The sequence below is a fragment of the Thermothelomyces thermophilus genome, chromosome 3, assembly GCF_000226095.1.
Source record: "Thermothelomyces thermophilus ATCC 42464 chromosome 3, complete sequence".
Classification (NCBI taxonomy): Eukaryota; Fungi; Ascomycota; class Sordariomycetes; order Sordariales; family Chaetomiaceae; genus Thermothelomyces; species Thermothelomyces thermophilus.
The window spans coordinates 353913-367462 of NC_016474.1; the positions used below are offsets into that span (position 1 = coordinate 353913).

At 55.5% G+C, this 13550-nt stretch overlaps 3 protein-coding genes across 3 annotated transcripts; 1 reads left to right on the forward strand and 2 right to left on the reverse strand.

The window, feature by feature from the left end:
- The first annotated feature begins 1027 nt into the window (after nucleotides 1-1027).
- Nucleotides 1028-3223, forward strand: MYCTH_2303184 (uncharacterized protein). The gene is made up of 2 exons (XM_003662460.1): nucleotides 1028-1095; nucleotides 1705-3223. Exon 2 carries the CDS (start codon nucleotides 1836-1838, stop codon nucleotides 3198-3200), a length of 1365 nt encoding a protein of 454 aa, XP_003662508.1. The 5' UTR covers nucleotides 1028-1095; nucleotides 1705-1835; the 3' UTR covers nucleotides 3201-3223.
- Nucleotides 3224-4753: 1530 nt separating this feature from the next.
- On the reverse strand, nucleotides 4754-7122 carry MYCTH_2079097 (glycoside hydrolase family 16 protein). Its single transcript, XM_003662461.1, has 3 exons — nucleotides 6570-7122; nucleotides 6026-6463; nucleotides 4754-5920 (listed from the first exon to the last, which is right to left on the reverse strand). The coding sequence occupies exons 1-3, from the start codon at nucleotides 6688-6690 to the stop codon at nucleotides 5139-5141; spliced, it is 1341 nt and encodes a 446-aa protein (XP_003662509.1). The 5' UTR covers nucleotides 6691-7122; the 3' UTR covers nucleotides 4754-5138.
- A 1788-nt stretch (nucleotides 7123-8910) lies between these two features.
- On the reverse strand, nucleotides 8911-11751 carry MYCTH_2303193 (uncharacterized protein). Its single transcript, XM_003662462.1, has 6 exons — nucleotides 11467-11751; nucleotides 10976-11052; nucleotides 9495-10449; nucleotides 9313-9393; nucleotides 9137-9254; nucleotides 8911-9078 (listed from the first exon to the last, which is right to left on the reverse strand). Exons 2-6 carry the CDS (start codon nucleotides 11047-11049, stop codon nucleotides 9047-9049), a joined length of 1260 nt encoding a protein of 419 aa, XP_003662510.1. The 5' UTR covers nucleotides 11050-11052; nucleotides 11467-11751; the 3' UTR covers nucleotides 8911-9046.
- Between the last annotated feature and the right edge of the window lie 1799 nt (nucleotides 11752-13550).

Genomic DNA, 13550 nt, shown 5'->3' on the forward strand with positions numbered 1-13550 from the left:
GCGGCCTTTTGCCGTTCCGCCGCGATTAGCATCAACGCCGAACAACGCCGCGCTTGAACGAGGATCGCCCCCCGGAAAGTGTAACCCGTCCACGGTGACAACTCAAAATGCGAGAGCCAACCGGGTTTGAACCGGCAACGTTCCCCGGTCTCTTATTAGTGTGCAAGCTGCAATGCCAATGTCGCATTGCCCGCGCCGGCAACCTGCAGCTGCGCTCTCCTCTTCCCTGCTCGAGCAGGCTGCGCGTCCCAGCCCGCCGGATCGCACATCGATCGGCTCAACCGGAACCCCCCCCCGGTGCTTGCCAAGGGGCAAAAGGCTCGCAGCAATGGCCGATACGTTTTCGATACCGGGCAATATGTAGAATCCGCGGGGTTACGATCGGTGGATTGAGTACCGCATTCGTGAAGATGTGGGCAGCACTGTCCTTTTCCGCCGCCCACCCGCTCAAGCCACCCACCGAAAGTCTGCGCTGAAGTCGCCAGCATGCCCAGTGCTGGCCAGTTGCAACCCCCCTTCGCGCCCGCGGAACTCTTCCCGGCCAGTCCCTTAGACGCTGTGCCACCTCCACTTGGCCCGGCTCTCCCAAGTCCAATTCCGGCGGTGAGTCCATGGTGGTTCAACTGCTGGAGCGGCGCCTTCATCCGGTTCATTCTCTCAAACTTGGGCTCCGCTTGCAGGGCTCTTCATGTTACACAAGTTTCATGGGCTGAGTTGGCACTTGACCGGTTGGCCGTCCGCCAGAGGCAATTCTTCTTTGCATCGCTCTCGATTGCATATCGTTGCCTTGGCTTGTCTCGGGGAGCCCTATCCCTATCTCGGCATGTTCCCCCAATCTCTGAGGTCCCTCCCGTGTCCGTCGAGCCGAATGGTCGGCGGAGGGGCACCGGGATGGCGTCACCCTCCAGTCCACGAGTCCGCGCGACGAACACCCGCGACGAGACCCCGCGACGAGACCTCGCGACGGGACCTCGTCCGCACCTCGCAGCTCGCTGATGCCGAGACTGTATAAATAGGCAATACGGGGTCCGTTTGCTCACGTCCTTGCCATTTGCTACTCTCAGCCTCAGAGCACACCGTAGACCTTTCTCCCCGGTATGCCTACTCTTCTACTCTTCTCGCCGAAGATCCACTTCTTTCAGGTGTCGTGTTTGCCTCCCCCTTGACGCCTAAGGATCATCTATCGCTCCGCCCAAAGCGCCTTTCCTCATATCGAGTACCATGTCAACGGCAGCGGAGACCCGGCGTAAGTGGGCAGCCTACCGGGAGACGATCGAAGATTTATACTGGAATCATGCCAAGGAACTTCCGGAGGTTATGAAGACCATGGCAGAGGTCCATGGCTTCACTGCCAAGTATACTTCCCTTTATCACATGCCGGCCATACGCGGAGAGCAATGCGCTGACTTTCTACAAAGCACAAAAAGTTACAAAAAATTCCTCAAGGCCTGGGGCCTGAAGAAGAACCTTAAGAGAGAGGAGTCGATCGCTATGGTCAAGATTTCCGCATGGCGTCGGCGCATGGAAAACAAAGATACCATCTTCTACTGTCGTGGCAAGCTCGTCGACCCTGAGAAGCTCCGCCGCTTCATGAAGCGGCACAAATTCACTCACGACCATGCTGACTTGACATCAACCACGAGGGGTAGACGTGGTCTGCAATCCAGATTTCCATGTAGATGAGCTGACATTAGGGTTTGACAGCCGTAACTCCTCCGAACATCAGGTACAGGACACCAGAGCCTGCCACGTCCGACAAGTCAACCTCAGCGCCGCAGCACCCTTTCCCCGTAAAGGAACCGACAACCACAGCGGAGTCGCCGGCATCGTATGAAATGGACAGCCACGGAAGTCCCCGGAGCTCTGATATCGCACAGGTGGCACCCTCTCTGCCGCTTCCCTGGCCCGAAGATGACCCATGCCCAGAGTTTCGGTCCCATTACGCCGTAACAGATCGGTTCGTTTCGGCCGCCTTTCCCGATTATCACACGCAGTCGACGCAGCAGATGTTCTCTCGAGACGCCACGAGCCCTACATTTTCACACTCGGCATGGATCGACAACGCTGAAGCTCTGCATGCTGCTCCACATGAGCTGCCATCCGAGCCTCCATCTCACGGCTACCACGCCCCGATGATTGAAGCACCGTCCTCCCTCGTCGATCAACAAATGCCGCAACGAGTCGAGAACTTTGTGGAGTGTGGGCTCGGGTCTGCGATGCCGGGCTTTTCGGGAAGTCACACCTCACTCCTGGATCATGGAGTCGTCGAAGCCATCCCTCTTGGCGGTACAAACCCGATCTACGGCGCCACAGAAGCCCAGGATATGATGTTGTGCACTCAAGGGCATACGCCGCTTCATTATGCCGTCATCGGAAATGACCTCCAGAAAGCTAAGACCATGCTACATGCCGGTGCCAGCCCGAATGCCGCATCGCGCAACGGCACCACCCCGTTGCACTACGCGGCCTACCAACGGAACGTCGAAATGGTCAAGCTTCTGCTCGACTACGGAGCGAGTCTTGACGCCACTACGGACAAGAAGCGGTCCGTCCTGTTCTTTGCGGTTCGGAGCCACGGCCAACTAGATAGCAGTGACTTACTCATATACGGTGACTCCACGATGACGGCGAGCAACCCTCCCACGGACGATGACACGGTGCGTATCATCAATGCGCTCTACAACTCTCCAACTCGGTGGAGATGCCTGCTGCGTAGTCTTAATAAGTCTGATAAAGACGGCGTGACTCCGCTGATGGTCGCTGCCCGGGGAGGTTTCGGAAAAACAGCGACCCTGCTGCTCGAACGAGGGGCGCAACCGGACCAGCGAGACCACTCGGACCATACGGCCCTCAAGTATGCGGCGATGAGCAATCACCGAGATCTAGTTCGTCTGCTGCTGCTAACAGACGAGGCCGTTTCGTCTGAGCGCAAGCCATCCCACGTTCTGAAGCTGGCTAGCAAGAACATCCCAACGAGCGACGTCCCGGCACAACACGAACAAGAGACCTGGGAGGATAGTCATTTCGTTTCCTCTGCGGCTTTCCTTGCCGAGGAGATAGTGCGACTTTGCCAGGAAATGGGCATGCTGGATGGACTGCTGAACCTAGCCTACCGTAAAAGCAAACTTCATCTGCTCGAACTGTTCCTGCGCGCGACGAGACGGCTCGATATCGAAACGTCTCATGGCAATGGTTCTTGATCACGGTCATCTCGATCATCGCGTCGCTTAACCAATCATCCCGTCCTTACTGGACGTCACGAACCGCAGTCGGGGTGTGGTGACGAGGGTCTTGCAGCCCATCAGTGATTGCGTAAATGCACCCAGGTCCGCTGGATCTCACTCTAACTTGCAGATCTCGGTTTTCTTCAAAAACAGCATGGAGACATTCACAAACCGTAGCTAGGTAAACCATTTCTTGCGAGGACGCACAACAAGAATGAGCGCTGAGACTTGACAGGTACATGCAAACAGCAATAACAACGACAAATCCCAACACGGCCACTCTTTGGGGAGGTTATTTTGAGGTTCTTGAGGAAGTACACCGACTTCAGAGCCAGACAGCGAAAAAGTTGTTGACGACATTCTCCGAGAGTGGCCGGGGACGCCGGGTTATGCCACTTAGCCAATACGCATTGAGGAGCGATATACTTTCAGTCCGATTAATCAATCTGTTCCTCTCGTACATCTGGCCGGTACTTGGCCGGTATGGTGTGGCTTGCGCCTGCGCCGCCGTGCGTGCCGGAAAGTATAATTACAGTGAACAACCCGCACATGAAGTGGTCTCGACAACCATTATCATCCTTCAACGAAACCTATGATAAGCTCACAGTAGCTGCGCAAGTCGGTAGTATCTGGAGCTGACGTCCTACTACTTCACTTGTATCTCATGTTCAGCACGGTATACGGGTCCATATGGCAAACCTCGCTGCTGCCTCGCCTGTCAAAGGGATCGTATTCCGGAGCTGGTTTCGAAACACTTACCCAGCACTGCCGTATCGTCTCGCCGCCCTCGGGCTACCCCATGCTCCAGATGGGGTAATAAAAAACTTTTGCTAATTCGCATGGCGGATCCGGAGTGATAGGGTTTTGTGGTATCAGAGAAGCTCGAACCCCTTAAAACGGATTGGGGTGGGGAGACCTGCGATCGTAACTAATTAGTAGAATCCCGAGCCGCTACGTTGAGAACTGTTGCTTCTGTGACGAGCCGCTGTTGGTCAAAAAAAAAAAATGAGCAGAACATAACGGCGTGTGAGGTGGTCTTAAGGTCTGGCCTTGCTGGAGTAGTAATTATGCTTCAGAGAAATAAGGTAGACCCTGCAGGCACAGCTGGGCAACAAAAAACAGGCCCAAAGACGATGAAGCATACAGACTCTTCGTCTAATGACATCAAATTACTCCGAAGCCCCGTATATACACACCCCGTTTCCTGACCCCCCCATGAACACAGTGGCATATAGTAAAGGAAAAGGACTTGGAACAGTTCACTATCGCTTCCCGACCGTAGAAAACCTTTCAGACCTCCAAAGGAGTGGACGGCCAAAGCCATTAATGTTTCTGAGTGACATCCTTGTACCAGACCACAACAGCCCAGCACACCCCCGGATCACGCTGGGGCTTGAGCGACAGCAACAGAAACGGGTCGACGCAATAGTCTAGTAACGACAACCAACTTGAACGATGCAACCCCCAGTCCTGAGAGCGATATAGACCGGAGAGAGGACAAAATCCGGCCCAAAAAACCGCGAACAATGAACCAGCGACTATAGGTGTGTGGTATCAAGTAAATAGATGAAAGAACTAAAATAAGACATTACGTGCTTGTGCTATATCCCGAGTCTCAAGAAAAGGAAAAAGGCATTATTGCATGGGATACGGACATCAAAAGGGTCATTTCCCTTCCCCATACAAACACCCCCAAATAATCGATCAGCCTACTAACCAATCAACCAGAAAAAAATCAACCCAGCTGTTGACGACAGATCTGGAATTGGCAGTATTTGAGATCGGAGGATTCAACAGTATGCATCGACGCCGGGAAGCCCACGCCACAAAGAGTTACGACACTTTGAATGCAAACCTTTTTTGTTTGTTTGTTTCGGCCCGTGTCTCCCCTCATCCAGATTATTTTGGCCCGGCTCAGAGCAACAGCAGGCCGGCGAAGCCAACAATGACAGCGAAGGCGCTGGCGCCCAGCGTCCGGTCGACGCCGCGGGCGCCGTCGTTCTTGTTGTCGGTGCTGCTGGAGCCGTCTTCGCCGCAGTGCTGCTGGAAGCCCTCGGAGCTACATGTCGAGGAACCGCTGCTGCCGGAGCCCGAGCTCGAGCCGTCGCTGGAAGACGGGTTGCTACCGCCGGGGACCTGGTTGGGCGGGGTGGAACCGCCTCCCGGGATGGCGTTAACGGAGGAGGTCGAGGAGGGCTTGCCCGAGGAGGTTGTGTCGCCCTTGTCCATGTCGGTGCCCGTGCCGAGCAGGCTCTTGAGGGTGGTGCGCTTGTTGCTGTCGACGACCGTGTCGTTGGTGCCGCGGACGTCGTCGTAGTAGTACGACTTGCCCTTGCTGGTGCCGGGCGGGGTGTCCGTCTTGTAGCACTCGACCGAGACCTCGCTGAAGGTGGCAAAGTAGTAGCCAAAGTTCTTGATCTCGTCGCTGTCCCAGTCGATCGGGCCGCCCGCCCAGTCGATGGTGCCCTTGGCATTGGTCTCGGCGCCGCCGGGCCAGATGGAAAGCTGGACGCGCGACGGGGTCTGCGGGTAGTCCCACTGGTTCAGCGTCTCGTTCCAGGTCTCGGACCGCTTCTTGGTGCGGCCGACCTTGCCGTCGACGAGCCACGTGATTTCGTCGGGTGTCCAATGGATCTCGTAGTCGTGGAACTCGTCGTACGTGTTGCCGGAGACGGTGATGTTGCCCGAGTTATTGTCTAAGAGTAAAGCGTCAGCAGAAGAGAAAAACGAAATATTCGATATCCGAAGATGGAGGATTGGAGGGGAAGGGAATGTAACTATCTTTCGTGGGGGGAACGCACAGTCGGGAATGCCCTGGAAGTAGTAGTTGGTCTGGGCAGTCTGCAGATCGACTCCGACGAATTCGTAGTCGATCTCGTCCTTGACATCGCTGAACAGGATGAACGCCGTCACCACGCCGGCGCCCCGGGACGTCTTGAGCCGTGCCTTGACCTTGCCGTACCACATATACGTAGTCGTGGAAAGGACGGTGCCGACCGACTTGGGCGGCATGGTGAGCAGGACGTTGCCGTTATAAAGGAGTGGCTCACCCTGACCGACCCAGTCCGTCTTGCTCGAGTCGCCCAGGTACTCGCTGATGTCCTTGTAACGATCGAGATTGTCCATCTTGTAAACCTTGTCCTTGCACACGGGAGCGGGCACGCACGAATCGAGCGAGTAGGACATCCGCGGGTCGCAACCGCCGAGACAGTAGGCGCCCACACCGCACTCGCCGTACTCTGTCGGTTGTCGCAAAGGAAAAAGGTCAGCGGTGTGATCCCGTTTGGTGGACAACCCAGAGCTGCAGCGGTCAAGCAACACCCCGCAGCTCGAGGCTACACTTACGAGAGCAGCATGGAGCTTCCTTCGGGCACTTCTTGTCCAAAGTGCACTTCGGCGGCCCATCGGCCAGGACGGCGGTTGCGCCGAGGAGGGCAGCGCCCAGCGGCAGGAGACCGCGAACCATAATGGGTCGAAGGTTGGGAAGACTTTTCGTTACTCGGCCGAAGGCGTCAAGGGTCCGGGGTTTGCGCACTCGAGAGGGAGGTCCCCTTTCCGGTTGCAGCCGCTGGCCCCGTGGGCTATGCGGAGAGTCGGAAGGTTATTATACTTCGTGGTCGTAGTAGATTAGAAGCTATGCGGGTGTGCGGGAAGAAGAAAAGCTGCAGGAGCGGGCGGAATGCTTGGTCTGAGTAGCCGGGATACCGAAACGATCGAATGGCACGCCCGAGGCTCGAAGGGAGGAAGGAACTACTCCTGCAGCAGCTGCAGCAGCGGCGCGCTTCTCCCCAAGGTTGAAACGAATGACGGGCAGGCAGCCTTTGCGGTACAGCTCTGAGCAAACGAAGGATCTCAGACGGCTGATACGTCGTTGGATTACAAAGAACGAAGAAGGTGAAAAAAAGAGGGTTGATCTTGGAGAGAGATACGGAGTAGTGGGTTCCTAACCAGGTCCCGCACAGCGAACGGTTTGGTTGGAGGAAAGGGGGAAAACAGGGATGGAGGAAGCGGCGCGATTTGCGAGGTCCATCAATCTTAGCAGATGGAGCTCGGGTCCGGGGTCGTCGTCCCAGAATGGCACTCCCCATCAGGTGCGGGACACTTGGGCCGTCGAGCTTGGCTAAAATCAGGAAAAGCTCCCTCCCCACCAGCGTCAAAGGGTGGAGCTTGCAGTCCTCCCTGAGCTCTCGTGTTTTGGCAACTTGACATTTCTGACGCCACATAATACTTCTCACCTTGTAGCAACAATTTGTTGGCATTCGAAGATCGTCGCGCCCCCGGTTCCGACAAGAATAAAAAAGAAATGCATGGACCGTTTGACGGCAGGCGGATGGCCGCAAGACGGCCGCAACAAGGGACTCTTGCATTGCAGCAAATGCCGTTGTTCGCGCGTGCAACCGTGTCTCGAGTGCATGGACGTTAATAAGTTGCCATCAAGGGTTCCATCGTGTTCCAGTCAGTTTCCGGATAACTATGTGGGACCCCCCGAGAGGCAGTAGTCAATTGCCAAGCCAGACGTTCAACGATCATGCTACGCTTGGCTCGGCCCCACTAAAAGTACGGGCCCCACCTGGACACAGCCGCCCATGCCTTTCGGTGATTGGTCGTCGAGTCTCTTCATGCCTTCCATCCCTCACGCGATTCTCTCGTATTTCGACGGCGTAGCCCTAATGGTAAGTACAACGTAGTGTCCACATTCGCAATGAGGAAGCAGGTGTGTAGTGTAGGAGGACACAAGAGAGACTTACTATGTAAAAATCTCTGGTTGTTCTATCTCCAACACTCACATTATACCATTCGTAGAGCCTAAATTTGCTAGAGGGTACATCCGTGAATCACCCTTCCCAAACTGAGGCCCTGAAGATGTGCGCAAAGAGACGCTCGAAGCCATGAGAGGACGACCTCTTTGAAGCCCGAGAATAATACGCAAGAGCTTCTTTAAAAGTTCCCGGGAATAAAGAAAAAAGTTCCGGGAATAAAGTACGTTAAGCGCGACACTTGTACGGCAAGGGATCTCGAGCATTCACTTTCCGCTCTAAAGTGTTAGTTACAGCGCAATCATAAATGGATCGCCTGCGCAGAACAACACGACCCTGGGTCTAGTGAAGACCCGCAGGCGGGATATAACTACTGCGATATTTTCTACCAGCCTACAACTGCTGCTGCTTGCACGGATAGCAGGGGGGAAAAATCTCGTCTTGCGACGAGAATATGTCAAAACGCGAACAGCTTACAAACTAACCCGACAGTATCAACCACAATCAAGATGAAACCCTCCATACACACCGTGAGCATATCCGAGGTACAAGCCCAGCCAGTGACAAGGCGGGGATCTGGCATTCAGGTCGGCGTAGGCCCGCCGGGAACGAACACCGCCATGGTGTTTAGAGCAGTCTGTTCCTCTTTCCTGGCAGGCCTTATCCAGAACCAGACACCAGAGCGACCCATCAGGAAAACCAATCCAGGAAGAAAAAAAGGACGAACCTGCGAGAAGCCCCTAGCAGGATGCAGGAGCCCTGGCCGGCATCTTCCGACACGAAACCTCACTTGAAAAAAAAATACACGACCATCAGTTTTGGGTTCCCAGCTCCAGGCGGATCTGGTGCGAGGCGCAGCTGCTCAGCTAACCGAGACCCAAGAAACAGCGGGCCCAGCAACCTTATAACCGTTGGACATTGGACACCGACGAGACTACCAGCGGAAGTGGTACCCTCGCAGCAGCTCACAATCCGCGGTCTGTTTCGAAACCTGACAAGGGAACCACAAGAGCCACCGTTGAGAGAGCGCCACAAGCCAGAGTCCAAAGTGACAACTGGACGTTTTCATCGCCCCTTTTGCTGCGGGGGGAACAGTTCTAGTTGGAGTGTCAGTATTTGACTCGCTGTTCTGCTGCAATCTTCACACGCACTCACCAGGAAAATGCTCCTTCGCAAATTGCTCACAGGCCTTGGCTGGCTTGCCAACCTTTTGCCCGATAAACTTCCACTTATTGTTCTCGTAATCCTTAATGGCAGAAAACAATGCCGCTTTCTGAGAGTCCAGTCAATTCCCGATGCAGTATTTGGTGGAAGAGACAAGCTACACGTACCTCATCCTCCGCAAACTCTGCATAATGCATATCCTTGTACCAGTGTTTCTTCACACTACCCTCTGTGCGCTGCGGGAATGTCTGGAGATCCAATCAGTCTCTATCCGTAGATTGCGCCAGAAAGAAAAGCGGGAGAGAGGAAGGGGGGGAAGGAGGGGGAGGGGGGAGCACGCGCTGCTTACCTTGGCAATCTCAGCCCAGCTATTGCCCGCATCACGCATTTGCTTCAGCCGAAGCTCCTCGGCAGGCGTCCAGGGAGTATTCGTGCGACTCTTCTTCGCAGGAGGAGGAGCTGGTGTATCATCCGTAGAGGTGGGCTGTGCGGCGCCCGTGGTCGGTTGGGTTTGAGTCTGAGCAGGAGCCGAGCCTGATACATGTTGCTGATGCGGCTGTTGCGCGTGCTGTTGATGTGGCTGATGCGGTGAATGCTGCGGGAGATGCGCTGACTGCTGGCGTTGTGGCTGCTGTTGCTGTGGTTGTTGTTGCTGCTGCTGCTGGGAGGGAGGCTGCGCGAGTTGAGGCGAGGCCATAGGAGCAGTCGGTGCCGCTTGTTGCTGCTGCTGTTGTTGTGGCTGACCAGCCGGAGGAGCCGTCATGTGCTGGGGAGCATGCTGAGACGGGTGCTGGGGATGTTGAGATGGGTGCTGTTGCGCATGCTGAGCGCCATGTTGCGAGGCATGCTGGGAACCATGCTGAGGAACATGCTGTGGAGCGTGGGGAGGAGGAGCGTGTTGTGGTTGATGCGGGACGTGTTGTTGCTGCGGGTGCGGCTGAGCATGGGCAGGAGGGTGGGCACCCGGCGCCGGGCGTTTCCGTCTTCCCGACTGTGTGGGCGCAGAAGCAGGGGCCTGCTGCTGTTGGGGCGGTGGAGCCTGGGACTGCTGAGCATGAGGCTGCACAGGCGGGACGGCATGGTGTTGTTGCCCATGCTGCTGCTGCTGCTGCTGCTGCTGATGCGGGTGCTGTGGCTGAGAAGTCGGGGGTGGCTGTGCGGGGTACGCACGATAATCGGTAGGTTGGTCGCGCCTCGTTACATCAGGCTGCTGTTGTTGCTGTTGTTGCTGCGGCGGCGGCGGCGGCGGCTGCTGCTGCTGTGGTTGCGGCGGTTGCGGTTGCGGCTGCTGATAAGGCGACTGACTGTACCAAGTGGCCTGGTTAGCGAATGACCTTCGCACTGGCTGCTGCTGCTGTTGTTGCTGCTGGCGGTGATGCTGCTGCTGCTGCTGCAACGACTGCTGGGGTTGCAGGGAGGGCATCGATGCCGCTTGGAGCGGATGCCATGGTTGAATGTTGTCATGTGCCCGCTGCTGCTTCTTCATCACAGGGTCCTCTCGGGAACTCCCTGGGCAAAAGAGCACCAGGGAGGAGCCACGAGAGCCGGTGAAGCCTTGGTCGGATTGAAACGGCGGAAGGGATGCAAGGCGGAAGAAAAGAAAAGAGAAGCGATGTCTCCAGCCGGGACACGTTTGCAATGTTGGAGTAACCCCCAAATAGAAAATCCACTCCAGCCCCGAGTGCGCAGAGCGATGCTCGGAGGAAGTACATTTGGGTACGTAAAGAGGGGTTGGGATGGGTTGGGTCTCTGCTTGAAGGGAAAAGGGGGAAGGGGGGGGGAGGTTTCGGTGTCCAGATACGAAAAGGTACAAGAGGATGAAGTACTCACTGAAGTTCATTGGGGTGGTTGGTGGAGTTGGAGTAGAGGTACTCCGGCATAGGCGAAATCGTCCACTGATGCATGGTCTGGGAACGCGTGCCAAAGCAGTTAGCCACTGTGCAGAAGGGACGGGATCTCTAAAGTCGGGTACACGAAGCGGCGATGGGAAAAAATCAAAATGAAAGACGGGAGAAATTGCATGCTCATCGAGACCCCGCGGGAGCTGTGCGCTGCACCGCGTAGTGACGATGGATGGGTCGTGTGCTTGCGTTGGGTACACGGGTACACCATGTGGTAGGTACCGTCGTCCTTCAGCTGCGCGACAGGCCGTTATACCCCCAGAGGCGCAGTGAAATTTCGCGGTGCAGTGCCCAGGCAGCGTTGCGTGCCATATGCAGCACGCGTCGAGTCCTCCGCGCAGCGGGACAAAGATGTATTCAAAGAAGTTGAATCGCAGTGACAGGGAAGTGGGCGCGATGGACGAGAAAGTAGGTACTTACGAGCTGGCTGGTGGCAGAAAATCAAGACTGCACACAAAGCCCCGAGTAGCAGTGAGAAGGCTGTGGTTTAGAGGCGGAAGAGTACTCGTGAGTGACCCGCGGGCGACAACTTGGGGAAGCAGGGCAGCAGCGTCAAGACATGCGGGCGGAAGTACCTCGACCGATAAAAAAGGTGTCGGGAATGGGGGGCTGGGGGTTGGGTGGAGAGAACCAGGAAGGATTCCGTGACCTCAAAAGCGCGCGACCTTGGGGTGGATCGGGTTTTGTGCGAAGTCCAGAGCGGGGATCGTGACTTCCAAGACAGAAAAGCTTTTGTCACTGGACCAGGGTTGCAAGCCACATACGGGATCCGAAATTTCGCTTTCGGGCCGGCAGCTCTCTCTGGCGGACCGTCGCCCGCTTCCTCGATGTTTCTCGAATCCGGCCTGTATCGCCGACCACTTGGCGATTGCGACGGCTGGAGCGCCAATGCTTGTCGAGCTTTTGCTTCTTCCGATGGCTCGAGCTGCACAGGTCGACACAGCAGACGGTCGCAAGCTCGCACTGGCCTTGGCGCGCTGTGTCAGCTTTCAGTGTGGCGTCGTCCTTTCATGATTGTCGTTGCGAGGATTGGATGACGGCCGTGGCACTGACGGCGGGGAGGCGTCATGCGGGCGCGGGAACCCTGAAATGGTGAAAGTCTTAGCTGGGTTCAAATTTGTCTTCGACCGTGGGTGGCTCCTGCCGACGAACTTGACGTACTCTGTACGGAGTACACGGACAAGTCCGGAGGGATTGGTGGGCGAAAACGTGGCAGTGGCTTTTGATCAATCGCAGGGCTCTCGGTCTTCTTCATACGACCCGGATCTACTCGTCATACAAGTCACACTTAACCTTGGAGTCTTGGCTGGCTAGGTAGGTGTTTCCCAGCAAGATGCAGTCCTTCCATTGATAAAGCTAAGGTTTAGTAGTGTATTTGTTTACGTACGTAGGAGGTCTAGGTACTGTGACAGTACGAAGTGATTTGTATACAGTACATTATCTTGGTGGGGCTGGGTGTCGATTGTTCTTTAGGTTACGCGGGCTGATGTATTTCACGATACGTACTGTACAGATTCGTACGGAGACACTAGTCCGTGCCCCATAGTGTATTTGGTGCGGCTAGGTACAGTACATACAGTACCTACGAGTGATACCATGCAGTCCATCAGGTATCAACTCCGTACCTCTACAGATTACGAAGTAGCTGCTGCTGTATCGTCCTTCATCACGGATGACTGATTTTTGGTCTTCATATATCTCATCAATTTTTTTCCATCACGCGCATCATATCAATCACTTCACTTCGCTCTCCATTTACCCACTGGCCATTTCCGCGCTGCTCATCTCCCGAATGGCCGAGTCCGAAATATTCTGGGGGGCGCTCCGCATCTTGACGGCAAAGCGCTGTGAAACAGTAACACAGTACTGTAATAGCACGTACGGTTGCACTGTTTGCAAAGCATGTAGGTTCGAGTCCCAGCAACTCAGCCAGTCGTTATCGCTACCACACTACACAGTAATATCTTCCGTACTCAAAATGCAGAGCGTTTACCTACCTTACCTAGGTACTTGTAGTATACGTAAGTGGAAGGAGGGACGCGTACTTGTTGTATACGGAATGCTCACCTCGCTGGTCTCTAAGGAGCACAAGAGCCGAGACACGAGACGAGGTTCAGCAGTGAAGAGAAAGTCAGGTTTCTGGTTGGAGCTGGTTCGGACGTTGATTCTGTTTGTTGACAGATTGCCTGAATGGGCCGCGACCAGGATTACGGTTTACATACACTACACATGCACGAAGCAGTGTAGTGTATGCCTGTACTATGTAATCCGTACTGCGCATTGAGAAAGGCTCGGCTGTCCGAGGTTTGGTGCTGGTGCAAATCGGGACCCCGGCTCGAACGAGATCGGCAGCGGGAAGGTCAGACAGGAGGGTCAACAAACCCCTGGGTGATGGCTGAAGCTATTGGCTGGTGAAACCGGTCGGTGGCAAACACGTCCAGGTCGAGGTATGTCTGTACGAAATACATTAATACCTGATTCGTCGGCCTAGTGATGTACTGCGC

Bases quoted from the DNA above. Each gene is read 5' to 3' on its own strand.
- MYCTH_2303184 (XM_003662460.1), top strand. From the start codon at position 1,836: ATGGACAGCCACGGAAGTCCCCGGAGCTCTGATATCGCACAGGTGGCA.
- MYCTH_2079097 (XM_003662461.1), bottom strand. From the start codon at position 6,690: ATGGTTCGCGGTCTCCTGCCGCTGGGCGCTGCCCTCCTCGGCGCAACC. The intron at 6,464-6,569 runs GTAAGTGTAGCC...GACAACCGACAG, and splicing joins GGAAGCTCCATGCTGCTCTC to AGTACGGCGAGTGCGGTGTG. The intron at 5,921-6,025 runs GTGCGTTCCCCC...CTTTACTCTTAG, and splicing joins CTTCCAGGGCATTCCCGACT to ACAATAACTCGGGCAACATC.
- MYCTH_2303193 (XM_003662462.1), bottom strand. From the start codon at position 11,049: ATGCATCAGTGGACGATTTCGCCTATGCCGGAGTACCTCTACTCCAAC. The intron at 10,450-10,975 runs GTGAGTACTTCA...CACTTGGTACAG, and splicing joins AACCACCCCAATGAACTTCA to TCAGTCGCCTTATCAGCAGC. The intron at 9,394-9,494 runs GTAAGCAGCGCG...TTGGATCTCCAG, and splicing joins GCTGGGCTGAGATTGCCAAG to ACATTCCCGCAGCGCACAGA.